Raw genomic sequence first — 14,067 nt, 5'->3', positions numbered from 1 at the left:
TGTTTAACAATGGTTCTCCTTCGTCCTCATAACGTGACAGAAAGTCTAATGCAGAGGCCATTCTTTGAGTTTTGTGGTGGTCGGTAAGAATTTTGGGCACCCATCGTGCACAGAACTTACGGTAACCCAATCTTGCTGTCACTATCTCGTACAAGAGAGTCTTAGAAATCTGTGGAAAACCAGTAGACAACTCCGACAATGAGAAACGTCGATTTTCACGAACTTTTGCATCAACTGTCTGAACGAGTTCGTCAGTCACCAATGATGGTCTACCACTCCTCTCTTCATCATGAACGTTTTCTCGTCCACTTTTAAATAAACGTACCCATTCACGGACAACTCCTTCACTCATAACTCTTGGTCCGTACACGGCACAAAGCTCACGATGAATAGCTGCTGCAGAATATCCTTTGACTGTAAAAAACCTTATGACAGCACGCACTGCACATTTGGCGGGGTTTTCTATTGCAGCACACATTTCAAACTGCCACAAAAACTAAACTAGCGCAGGTACGACGTTCACTCGACCACGGCTTGATGCCGACTGACCTGTTGAGTGCGTGAACGCACAGATGCCGTCGCTAGTCCCCCCACAACCCGCACTGTGACCAATCGGAGGTTACTTTCTGAACCGCCCTCGTAGAATGGACGTGTGAACGAAACAAACAACAAAAACTCGATACTGAACTATGAGCAGTCAGCAGTGGAACTGCGAGTGGCCACCCGAAGAAGGACGAGTCAGGCCGAACGAGACCCAGACCGAGACCGAGACAGGCTGGAACGAGACCGGCCGACGTGCCGTTGCGGGAACGAGGCCGTCCGTTTCCCGTTCCCGGGAACTACAAGTAGAAAGCCGCGACCGAAGTGAACTATGAAAGACCGCTCCTTAGAATTCATTCATCGCTCGTTCATCTTGGTGAACCGTTCCTTTGGATCCGTTAGTTCGCGAATGACCCATCTCTACAAAGATTCGATCTCCCCAAACGTTAATGGAGGATCATGAACTGGGTATGGTTACCTAATGCACAAGCGGGGATAGGTTAGTTCTGTAACTGCGGCTGTGAGGCCTCCTTACGGACAATGCGCCATGCTGTTACTGACTGTCTTCCTCCAGCGCAGAAAAGAAGGATAATGGACAGTCACCATGCATCAGATGAAACCATCGAATGGATCAGGGAACCGGATCAGGAGATGTAGCGTTGTATGAGCTTGTGATTGAGAATATTTGTCCATGAATGTTGTATATATGTACACTCCTGGAAATGGAAAAAAGAACACATTGACACCGGTGTGTCAGACCCACCATACTTGCTCCGGACACTGCGAGAGGGCTGTACAAGCAATGATCACACGCACGGCACAGCGGACACACCAGGAACCGCGGTGTTGGGCGTCGAATGGCGCTAGCTGCGCAGCATTTGTGCACCGCCGCCGTCAGTGTCGGCCAGTTTGCCGTGGCATACGGAGCTCCATCGCAGTCTTTAACACTGGTAGCATGCCGCGACAGCGTGGACGTGAACCGTATGTGCAGTTGACGGACTTTGAGCGAGGGCGTATAGTGGGCATGCGGGAGGCCGGGTGGACGTACCGCCGAATTGCTCAACACGTGGGGCGTGAGGTCTCCACAGTACATCGATGTTGTCGCCAGTGGTCGGCGGAAGGTGCACGTGCCCGTCGACCTGGGACCGGACCGCAGCGACGCACGGATGCACGCCAAGACCGTAGGATCCTACGCAGTGCCGTAGGGGACCGCACCGCCACTTCCCAGCAAATTAGGGACACTGTTGCTCCTGGGGTATCGGCGAGGACCATTCGCAACCGTCTCCATGAAGCTGGGCTACGGTCCCGCACACCGTTAGGCCGTCTTCCGCTCACGCCCCAACATCGTGCAGCCCGCCTCCAGTGGTGCCGCGACAGGCGTGAATGGAGGGACGAATGGAGACGTGTCGTCTTCAGCGATGAGAGTCGCTTCTGCCTTGGTGCCAATCATGGTCGTATGCGTGTTTGGCGCCGTGCAGGTGAGCGCCACAATCAGGACTGCATACGACCGAGGCACACAGGGCCAACACCCGGCATCATGTTGTGGGGGGCGATCTCCTACACTGGCCGTACACCACTGGTGATCGTCGAGGGGACACTGAATAGTGCACGGTACATCCAAACCGTCATCGAACCCATCGTTCTACCATTCCTAGACCGGCAAGGGAACTTGCTGTTCCAACAGGACAATGCACGTCCGCATGTATCCCGTGCCACCCAACGTGCTCTAGAAGGTGTAAGTCAACTACCCTGGCCAGCAAGATCTCCGGATCTGTCCCCCATTGAGCATGTTTGGGACTGGATGAAGCATCCTCTCACGCGGTCTGCACGTCCAGCACGAACGCTGGTCCAACTGAGGCGCCAGGTGGAAATGGCATGGCAAGCCGTTCCACAGGACTACATCCAGCATCTCTACGATCGTCTCCATGGGAGAATAGCAGCCTGCATTGCTGTGAAAGGTGGATATACACTGTACTAGTGCCGACATTGTGCATGCTCTGTTGCCTGTGTCTATGTGCCTGTGGTTCTGTCAGTGTGATCATGTGATGTATCTGACCCCAGGAATGTGTCAATAAAGTTTCCCCTTCCTGGGACAATGAATTCACGGTGTTCTTATTTCAATTTCCAGGAGTGTATTTGTTTTCACCACACAATAAATAAATAGGTACCATCACCCTACCGACAAGTAAAGTACACAGGATATGGTTGTAGACATTAACGTAAATAAGCTACAATAAGACTGGATGTGGCCAGTCGCTAAGATAGAACATTGCTTTGTAGCCTGGCTGTGTGAATTTTACGAGAGGCAGGAGACATACCTTGGGTTTGACGGTCCAGAGCTGCCTGGGCAGAAGTTCTACGGGCAGGTGGCTCTTGATCAGCCTCGGCGGTTTGGAGTTCTTCACGATGTCGATGAAGTGCGTGGGCAGCTTCCTGCGGCCCGTGGCGAGCGACGACAATCTGGAAAACATACCATGCGTCGTAAGACTGTCGTTGAGCATGGCTTCCGTATCTGGAGGGAGGACAAGAGTTGATGGAAAATAAAAGCAGCGTATGTCCCTGTATGGGAATGTAAGCTTTCTCAGGGAATTTCACTGATGAACTCGTCTCAGCGTATGCACCTGTTGCATCACCCCGATACGTCGTCCAGGTATGTTTCTGTTGTGATCGTTCCTGACCCTTTGGGATGGTCAAGCCTGAATACATACACATGCCTGAGTCAATTTTTGTTTCTTTGCTCCACGAATAACGAGTCGCTGCAAAAGTTTTGATGATGTGCGAAGATTTGCGATATGCCTTGTCATTATCTGGTCCTTTCTTCTTTGTTTAGTATTTAAAAATTTTTGCTATTGTTTTATTACAATATTTATCTCGAGCAGTAACGCATAGAGTTGCAGAATGATAGCGTCAGTCTGTTGCCACGACTGAAGGTCGCTCCAGCAGTTCATTCGACCTAAGACTCGTGCTTGCAGTGGTTCGGCGGATCAAGAAGCACCTCGCTGCGCCAGCAGATATCTTGTATGGTGACATATACTGAAGAAACAAAACATTATGGTGATGATATCGACTTAGTCTACCTTTGGAATGCAATACAGCAGCGACTCTACGTGCCATAGAATCGACAGCTCCTTCGTAGGTTTCCGCGGGGATGTGCCACCAGGTGCCCACGTACAGGTCACGCAATACCCTGGCATTACGGGCAGTTGATACTTGCGCGTGGTGCTGGCGTCCGATTGCGTCCCAGATGCGTCCCATCGGATTCAGATCAGGCGAATTTCGTCATCAAGACACCAACGAGAATTCACTATCATCCTCTTCAGACCACTGTAGCACGATTGTGGCCTTATGAGACGAGGAGTTACGCAAGTGGAAGACGCCATCGTCGTCAGAAATGATATCGGGCACGAAGGGATGTAGAAGGTCCACAATAATGTTCACGTAACGCGCAGCTGTCATGGTTCCTTGACTTCCTACTATAGGTGCCGCGGACGCCCAGTTTGAATTGCGTGGCGCGGGTGCATACTTCGAGCAGCCGTTCGCCTCCTTGACAGCATATGCGGACGCGACAGTCGACCTAGTGTAACCAGCAGCGTGATTCACGCGACCAAACCAAACGTTTTCTTTGATTCACGATCCAAAAAAAAAAAAAAAAAAAAAAAAAAAAAATAAAAAAAAATAAAAAATAAAGAAAAAAAACACAAAAAGATTAAGTTGTTATATTAAGTATGTTGTTAAATTAACCTAATTATGTCATGTATTGGAAAATTCGACTCGTTCCACATCATTACGAAATATCGTATTCATGATCCATGGAACTAGTATTAATCTAATCGAATCTAATCTGACGCCGGCTCCCTGCGATCGTAATTGCCGTTGACGTTGGGTCAACTTAAATTTAGGGGTCGTCTGCAGCGGCACACCCCCCCCTCCCCTCCCACACACACACACACACACACACACACACACACGTGCAGACGAAACACATATATGAACAAATTCACAGGTTGGCAACGCTCATAACCTATAAAGAAAACAAATGGTTCAAATGGCTCTGAGCACTATGGGACTTAACTTCTGAGGTCATCAGTCCCCTAGAACTAGGAACTACTTAAACCTAGCTAACCTAAGGACATCACACACATCCATGCCCAAGGCAGGATTCGAACCTGCGATCGTAGCGGTCGCGCGGTTCCAGGAAAACAAATCAACAAACATAAACACTGTACTACTGACATTAGTGCGGAACACACGTAACTGTAGTTCTATTCCAAATTGAGGCGAAGTGAAAAAACGTCGAGGCACCGCAAGAAAAACTGCTTTAAAAAAAAAGAATGCCAAATGTAAATGTAGAACGTAGCTTCCTTCAACCTCAACGATCATGGTTTGCAGAAAATGTGAACAAAACGCAGGGACACCGTAAGTAAATTTTATGCCAACTTTATAAGGAAATACTGATTTAATCCATAACAATCAAAATTAACAAATTCATCTATCCATATTTTCAGAATCACAACAAAAGATGCTTTGTGAATAAAAGCAAAACGCGGCTGGTGTAAAACTGTCTTTAATTACACTACTGGCCATTAAAATTACTACACCAAGAAGAAATGCAGATGATAAGCGGGTATTCATTCGACAAATATATTATACTAGAACTGACATGTGACTACATTTTCACGCAATTTGGGTGCACAGATCCTGACAAATCAGTACTCAGAACAACCACCTCTGGCCGTAACAACGGCCTTGATACGCCGAGGCATTGAGTCAAACAGAGCTTGGATAGCGTGTACAGGTACAGCTGCCCATGCACCTTCATCACGATACTGTCCAAGGCAGGATTCGAACCTGCGGCCGTAGCGGTCGCGCGGTTCCGGACTGAAGCGTCTAGAACCGCTCGGCCACCGCGGCCTGCTATGAGAAATTGGTTGGAAACTTTTCTCATGTCAGCACGTTGTCGCTGTCGCCACTGGCGCCAACCTTGTGTAAATGCTCTGAAAAGCAAATCATTTGCATATCACAGCATCTTTTTCCTGTCGGTTAAATTTCACGTCTGTAGCACGTCATCTTAGTGGTGTAGCAATTTTAATGGCCGGTAGTGTAATTGCAGTAAACTTAAGATAGAGAAAAAAATAATACTTGATAAAATAGAAAGACCTAGAGATTCCAAAACAGTGCGGAGACTCCGTAACACTTGTGTCTGCACCGGCATTTAAATAACTGTCTATGAACACGTAGCTTTTGTTTATACATCGATATTGCCTAGTTGTGCTTCGTTGTTTTTATCTTATATGATGGATCTAAGTTTATCATTACTCTGTAAACACGTTCTCTGCTTTCCCGTCTGGTGGCACCGCCTACTACGGTGCCGGTCGTTGTGGTCGAGCGGTTCTAGGCACTTCAGTCCGGAACCACGCGGCAGCTACGGTCGCAGGTTCGAATGCTGCCTCGGGCATGGTTGAGTGTGATGTCCTTTAAGGTTAGTTAGGTTTAAGTAATTCTAAGTCTAGGGGACTGATGACCTCAGATGTTAAGTCCCATAGTGCTTAGAGCCATTTGAACCATTTTTGAACCTACTTCGTTGTCCGACACTTTGATTCGTAGCTCTGTAGTACGAGCCGTAAACGTGTGCCATAAGGACGCTTTGTACACATGGCCTATGTTGTAAACGTACCCTGCGTTGTGCTACGGGCGAGTACGCGTAAACACAGGCGACTTCTGACTCTTGTACGTTTTTACTCCTTATGTACTATGTGATCAAAGTATCCGGACACCCCCAAAAACATACGTTTTTCATATTAGGTGCATTGTGCTGCTACCTGCTGCCAGGTACTCCATATCAGCGACCTCAGTAGTCATTAGATATCGTGAGAGTGCAGAATGAGGTGGGTGTTCTACGGAACTCATGGACCTCGAACGTGGTCGGGTGACTGGGTGTCACTTGTGTTGTACGTCTGTACGCGAGATTTCCACACTCCTAAACATCCCTAGGTACACTGTTTCCGATGTGATAGTGAAGTGGAAACGTGAAGAGACACCTACAGCACAAAAACATACAGACCGACCTCGTCTGTTGACTGACAGAGACCGCCGACACTCGAAGAGGGTCGTAATGTGTAATAGGCAGACATCTATCGAGACCGTCACACAGGAATTCCAAATTGCATCAGGATCCACTGCACGTACTCCGACAGTTAGGCCGGAGGTGAGAAAACCTTGAACTCATGGTCGAGCGGCTGGTCATAAGCCACACTTCACGCCGGTAAATACCAAACGCCGCCTCGTTTGGTATAAGGAGCGTAAACATTGGACGACTGAACAGTGGAAAAACGTTGTGTGAAGCGTCTAATCACGATGCACAATGTGGCGATCCGATGGCAGCGTGTGGGTATGGCGAAAGCCCGGTGAACGTCATCTGCCAGCGTGTGTAGTGCCAACAGTAAAATTCGGAGGCGGTGGTGTTATGGTGTGGTCGTGTTTTTCATGGAGGGGACTTGCATTCCTTGTTCTTTCGAGTGGCACTATTACGGCACAGGCCTGCATTGATGTTTTAAGCACCTTCTTTCTTCCCCCTGTTGATGAGCAAATCGGGGATGGCGATTTAATCTTTCAACATGATCGAACACCTGTTCATAACGCCCGACCTGTGGCGGGGTAGTTACACGACAATAACATCCCTGTAATGGACTTGCCTACACAGAGTCCCGTCCTGAATCCTATAGAAGGCCTTTGGGATGTTTTAAAACGCCGCGCCAGGCCTCACCGACCGACATCGATGCCTCTCCTCAGTGCAGCACTCCGTGAAGAATGGGCTGCCATTCCCCAAGAAACCTTCCAGCATCTGACAGAACGTATGCCTGCGAGTGTGGAAACTGTCATCAAGGCAAAGGGTTTGCCAACCCTATATTGAATTCTAGCATTATCGATGGATGGTGCCACGAATTTGTAAGTCATTTTCATCTATGTGTCCGGATACTTTTGATCACATAGTGTAATTGTAGTTACGGATCTTGATGTTAACAGTCATCCTTGGTTGTCATGGTAACGGATAAACTAATAGAAGAAGATCTTTGGTTTCAACTTAACGTAATTACGCCAAAAGACAATTTTTCTGAAATATTTGTACTATTCGGTGGCCACGACTCGACCGCTAGAGTGTAGTTAACCTCTAGAAATAATAACTTTACTGAACTTCGGATATGTAGAGGTGTGTGAGGTGTGATCTCTGTGAAGAAGGCAGTGGAACTTAATGTTTTCTACAAGCTATATAAGATACGCTTGGCCAGAAAAGTCTTTAAGAATCTAATCCCTATTGTACCTATAGAGAGATTGCGGCATGACCCACCCTAATAACATCTCAGCACCTTTCATCGTCGTGTGAGAAAACTGGTAGTTCACATCGTCGACTTTTTCAGAATCCATGCTGGCTGGCATAGAGGAGGCCTTTCACTTCGAGATACGCCATAAATTTTGAGCTCAGACTATGTTCTAAGCAAAAAGATGTCAAGGATATCATTTCTGTCATGTTTCTTGTATACGGCGGTGAACTGCGTTTTCTTCGAACCTCTAGGCACAGGTATTTGTTCTGCTGGTCTACGGTGGGACTATACTGTGGTTAAAACAGAGGCTAATTCAGCCGCAAATTCGGTATAGAATCTGACAGGGATTGCTTCGGGCCTTGGAATTTTGCTCAATTTTAACGATTTCAGCAACTCTACTGAGATCAAGAGAATATTTCAGTAGGTGATCTCTCTTATTCCGGTTATACCTTGGCGCTACACAGGCTTTTTTTTTTATCTTGAGGCGATTTTTCTTTAGAATATCTCTACTGTCTGCGTCCGTGTTTCTTGAACAATAAACGTGTCTTCAGGAACCTGCGTTGAGAAAATCACGGTTCTTGATTCATCCGCTTCGCCCGTACATGCTTCGGTGTTGTTACAACACAATCAGTAGGTTGGCCTTCAGTTTGAGTAACAGTACATTTTCCTGTTATGCCGTACATTGTTGTACGCGGGGCTCTGCAGCAGAGGATCCGTATGCGTCCCCATGTTGGTCCAACGACGTCAGTTTTGGTTACAGTGGGAACAGGACCATAGAGATTCGACAGTGGGTGAATGGATACGTGTCGCCTGGTCAATTTAATGTCGTTTCTCGTTAGACCAGGTGAGTGGTCGCGTCTGGACACGCCGTCATTCGGGCGAGTGGCTGCTAGAAATTTGCATCACGACACGCATGCAGGCCCGTGGGGGCAATTTCATGCTGTTAGGCACATTCAGTTGAGCTCTCACGGGACCTGCAGGCTGCATGAAATCTGTGAACGTATTTGCGGATCACCTGCATCTCTTCATCCTTGATGTCGTCCCCAACAGCGATGGCATCTTCAGGCGTGATAAAGAACAGAACCTGGCTTCAGTGGTTTGAGGAGCAGGACGATGAACTTTCTTCGATGTCTTCGCCCCGAAATTCGTCGGATATGAACCTGATGGGACACATTTGGAACGGTATCGGACGCCAGCTCCGCACTCACGAGCCATAGTCCCGTAATTTTCGGGAATTACCTGATCTGTACGGAGACGACTGGTACAACATATCTCTGGTAACCTGCCAAGAACTTGCTGAATCCATGGCAAGCTGAAGCGGTGTTGTACTGCGTTCGAACAGTGGACCGAGAGACTATTAATCAGGGGGCCACAGGGTTTTCTTTCATGAGTGTGTTAGCCGTACTGCAGAAGACAGAAAAGCAAAATAAACTGGAACGCTCTGATCATCGTCAACACCACAATGCTTGTGTGAAGGGGTAAATACGAGAATATGTGTCTTGCACAAATCAGAATCCTCAAAAATGTGGATATTTTTCCAAACATCCGAAGCCCGATTTCAAACGTTTAGTATTGCTTTAATTGAGATCTGCCCGCAACGGATGTAGCAGAGTCCTTCCACTATAAATAATAAATATCTGCAATATTCTGGCGTCACTCTCTCGTTATACTCACTCGAGGAATGGAAATCTGTCTGTCAGATGAGTCCGCTTGGCCTGTTCGAAGTTGAGACCGTTCATGAGCAGCCACACCAACTCCTGGGTCCACGTTGTCCCTGGAGACAGAACACAATAATTCATTATCTTCGACTGCTGTGCTACATTTATTTATGTTTCTAGATGATCCACCACATACATAACTAAGTGGACAGTTTTACTCTTGCCTTAACATTTTTGAAACTAGTTGTGCAAAACAGACATAAATGTTTATTTTTACTTCTTAACGTGCCTGGTACACGCAAGTGACCTCGTTACCTGCCGACACTCCTATGTGTTGCTCTGCACTTGTTTCCTCTAGTAACTATCTGTGAGGTAACTGTTACTAATTTATTCGTTAAAAAGTACGCATTACAACCATCATTCACCCAATATCACAAAAAAATTCTAAAAATATGAACTATAAGAATAAAAATGGAGAGAGACGAAATCGAAAAAAGAATATGAAGGTAACAGAATACAGGTTGTCACGGGTGTAAGTGAACATGTTTTTATATGTGGTTTCTTAATATCTACTGACATCGGTGTGTTGGTTGTTTTCTGTCTAGGTCGAGCAGTCTTTCCAGAAACTTTACGACCTGATGTTTTCTGCATGACAGTACCTGGACCACGAAATGACATCTAGCATTATAGAGTAATTCTTTTGCGTCTACGCGTCCACACTTCAACACCTGATCTGTTGCCCACGGGAAATTAATCATTAATCGCTTGCTCTCGCTACATGTACTTGGAGGTATCACCCAACCTAAAAAATTAGATTTGTAATAGCTATAATTAGTCGTGTACAAATGACATAAATACCAAAAGTAATGTTGTTCAGCTCAACTTCCTCAGTCACCAATAGCAATATTTGCACTTATGCTCTTTACACCCTGTATAAAATAGATATTCGTTTACGTTGCGACGTAAAGTCACACAGGAGGCCAGCGGCCGTTACGAAAACACTGCCGTTTTTGCCCGCTAATACCGTCAGTCAGTTCTCAAGCTTAGGAAACACTGTCACTCAAGACAATAGGTGCACCCCGGATATCAGAAGAACCTCCCTGCCTAAACGGACCTTCAGTAACAAGAAAGTGCTTCTGACAAGCGGACGCATAAATATTAAAACTAGGAAAGAACTCAACATAACATTGTCTGGCTGTGAAACATGGGACTTATTGAAACAGCATATGCCTGGAAACAACGGAAATGTGGATGTGGGAGCTGCAGAAAGCAAAAGTCGAAGGAGTGGACCCTCAAAGTAGTAGACGAAACAATGAAATTGACCTCCACCATATAAAAGAGATAAATAAATTTCTTGGCTATAAGATACGTCACAACAAATTCGTGACCACGATTGTGGAAGGAAGGGTTTTAAAGAAGAAAGGAAGAGGAAGACCTGGAAGAATCGCCTGGATTCTGAAACTGATGGACTTAAATCCAAACAGTACGATGAAGAGAAACGCTCAGCAGAGGCGAGACAAGATGGTCACAGCGACAAAACCAACCATCTAGAAGATGGTGAGATGAATAACAACAGTCCACTTGTTGTTTGAACTTTATCACTGAACACGTTTCGCTCATAGCCCATCATCGGAACATTAGATAAGAGTAGTTAATACAGCTTATCGTGTCACATGATTTCAGTGTAAACATAGGTGCTGAACTAACGTTTAGACCGAAATCATGTGACACGATGCGTCATATTAAGTACTTTTATCTGACTTTCTGATGATGGGCCATGCCCGAAACGCGTGCACGTAACATGTGTTAACGACAAGTGGTCTGTCATTATTAACAGCCAAAAAAGCAGTGAAAAAGACATGCTCAACAGACAGAAATTTCTCAGTATCACAAATAACACGCGGAGGGGGCCACAAGTACGGCGGTCCGGTTCTGAGCGGAGGGTCAAAGTTTGTTACTGTCTGTCGCCCCCCACCCCACTTCGCCCCCAATAGCAACTCGCTCCCGCCCCTACATTTAACATACCACTGACGCCTTTCATTCTAATACGAGAGCGGTTCTGAATGTGAACGGCAGCCGTTCTGGCGTGCCGGCCAGAGCGGCCGAGCGGTTCTAGGTGCTACAGTCTGGAACCGCACTGCTGCTACGGTCGCAGGTTCGAATCCTGCCTCGGGCATGGATGTGTGTGATGTCCTTAGGTCAGTTGCGTTTTAGTAGTTCTAAGTCTAGGGGACTAATGACCTCGGATGTTAAGCCCCATATCGCTCAGAGCCATCTGAACCATATTTCGATCTGGCGTGGCGCTAGTATTCGTTCGCGGAGCACCGCCATTCTCACATCTACATATCCTCTCGTTTACGAGGCTCGTCCACAAAGTAAGTTCCGTCTGGTTATATAAAACAAACGTGTACAGATACAGAAAAAATGTTTATCGTACAGAAATCTACAACTGTTAAACTACTTTTCTACATAGCTTTCGAAATTTTGTAGGCACTTGTCATAGCGTGGCAGAAGTTTTTGTATACCTTCTTCACAGAAGGTTGCCACCTGTGTATTCAACCATGTGGTTACATGTTCTTTCAGCTCGTCATCATCGTTGAAGTGTTGACCACCAAGGCCAGATTTTAGGTGTAAGAAATGAAATTCGCTAGGAGCTAGGTCCGGGCTGAACGGAGAATGATGAAACGCGTCCCAGTGAAATTCTCGTAAGAGTTGTTTGGCCACATTCGCCGTGTGAGGTCGGGAATTATCGTGGAGAAAAACAACACCTTTTGACAGTAATCCTCGGCGCTTGTTCTGTATTACGGGGCGCAATTTCTTAATGGTCTCGCAGTAACCATGTGCATTGATTGTTTGGCCTCGTGGTAAGAAATCAATCAGCAAAATGCCTCTTATGTCCCAAAAAACGGTGCACATGACTTTTCGACGTGTCAAGATTTGCTTAGGCTTAATCTTCATTGGGGATGAAGTGTGCCTCCATTCCATTGATTGCCATTTTGTTTTAGGTGTTATAGTATAATAAAATAATGGAATAGATGATAATAAAATGCGTGGCTTTTTAAAATGTATTGAATTAATGAGATTAATTTTTCGGCGTGAATGACAAGCACAATAAGCTGAGCTATGCCTGGAAATAAGTCCGTATTAGTTCATATTATTTTGCAGGGCGGAGTAGTTTCTTTCTCCGCTGTAGATTTGTGCTTACCATTCTTTATAATACTACGTTTGGTCGCCGCGTTCACCTTTGAAGTCTTGACCGTGTTCCTATTAAGCTTATCGGATCTTCGTAATTTTCCAAAGTACACAGGTGGGCTTCAGTTATTGTAATTATTGTACTATATGAAATAACAACTCACACGACCTTTCTGTTAATAAAACAATACTGTATTTTTCTAAACGGTGCACATATGAAATCCACACTCCTCACTTATTCATAGCGACCCCAAAATGGCGGTCTACAATTACTCGCTAAAAAATTGACGTGCTTCTCACTCTTTCACTAGCTGAGCGCGAATCCCTCCTTCCTCCTACCGGTACCAGAAAAAATCCTCTGTTTATTAACAACTGAAAGTCAAAAAATACATGACGGTAGGCATAGGCTCTATGATGGGCTACCGCTTCATCTTGTCTCTTTGCCTTTAAGGAAGACGAAAACATAAAGGAAATGCAAAAGGTTTATCACAGTGTGTCGTACGATATCCAAGTTTCATTCCGCGTGACTATCCGAGAAAGAAAACCATCGCCTTCTTCAGTGTAGCGTGTCAAAAACTGAATTGCACTGCCCACCCGTTGTTTTTTGTGTTGTTCAGTAAGAATTTTGGGTACGCAACGTGAGTAAAGTTTTCGTAATTTCAGTGTTTCAGTAACAATTTCATGAATTAGTGATCTTCAGATTTGTGGAACTTCCATAGCAAGGGCACTAAGTGTAAACTTATGGTTGTACTTAATCTTCTCTTCAGTTGTGTGAACCAGTTCATCAGTAACTACAGATGGGCGTTCCCATCGTTCTTCATCGTGCACTTGATCACGTCCTTCACTGAACAGTCTGACTCACCTTCTAACCACAGAATCACTCATAGCATTTTGTCCCTAAACCTCGCAGATTTGCCGACGAATTTCCTACGGTTTAACTTTCTTTGCATTTAGAAAACGAACCACAGATCTGATATCACACGCGGCGGCATTTTCAATTACGGCTGACATTATAAAGAAGCACTATAAAGCACACGTCGGCAGCAGCGATCTGAAAATGGCGGACGTGCCTTCTCCTTGAGAAGCATGCTCGGAACTGCGATCGTACAGCTGCCGCGCACAGAAATACACTCCTGGAAATGGAAAAAAGAACACATTGACACCGGTGTGTCAGACCCACCATACTTGCTCCGGACACTGCGAGAGGGCTGTACAAGCAATGATCACACGCACGGCACAGCGGACACACCAGGAACCGCGGTGTTGGCCGTCGAATGGCGCTAGCTGCGCAGCATTTGTGCACCGCCGCCGTCGGTGTCAGCCAGTTTGCCGTGGCATACGGAGCTCCATCGCAGTCT

The 14,067-nt window shown here is 46.2% G+C and overlaps 1 protein-coding gene across 1 annotated transcript in view; it reads right to left on the bottom strand.

The window, feature by feature from the left end:
* Positions 1–14,067, bottom strand: part of LOC124551225 (luciferin sulfotransferase-like) — a 64,772-nt gene that overhangs the window by 42,477 nt on the left and 8,228 nt on the right. The window contains exons 2-3 of the mRNA XM_047126217.1: positions 9,534–9,633; positions 2,859–3,000 (exon numbers count right to left, since the gene is read on the bottom strand). Of these exons, the coding sequence (XP_046982173.1) occupies positions 2,859–3,000; positions 9,534–9,633 (242 nt within the window). The remainder of the gene's footprint in view (positions 1–2,858; positions 3,001–9,533; positions 9,634–14,067) is intronic.

Source organism: Schistocerca americana, chromosome 9 (genome assembly GCF_021461395.2).
Source record: "Schistocerca americana isolate TAMUIC-IGC-003095 chromosome 9, iqSchAmer2.1, whole genome shotgun sequence".
In the NCBI taxonomy this organism is placed as follows: Eukaryota; Metazoa; Arthropoda; class Insecta; order Orthoptera; family Acrididae; genus Schistocerca; species Schistocerca americana.
Note: the sequence above shows the minus strand (reverse complement) of the source record. Positions and strands in the feature narration are given on the sequence as shown.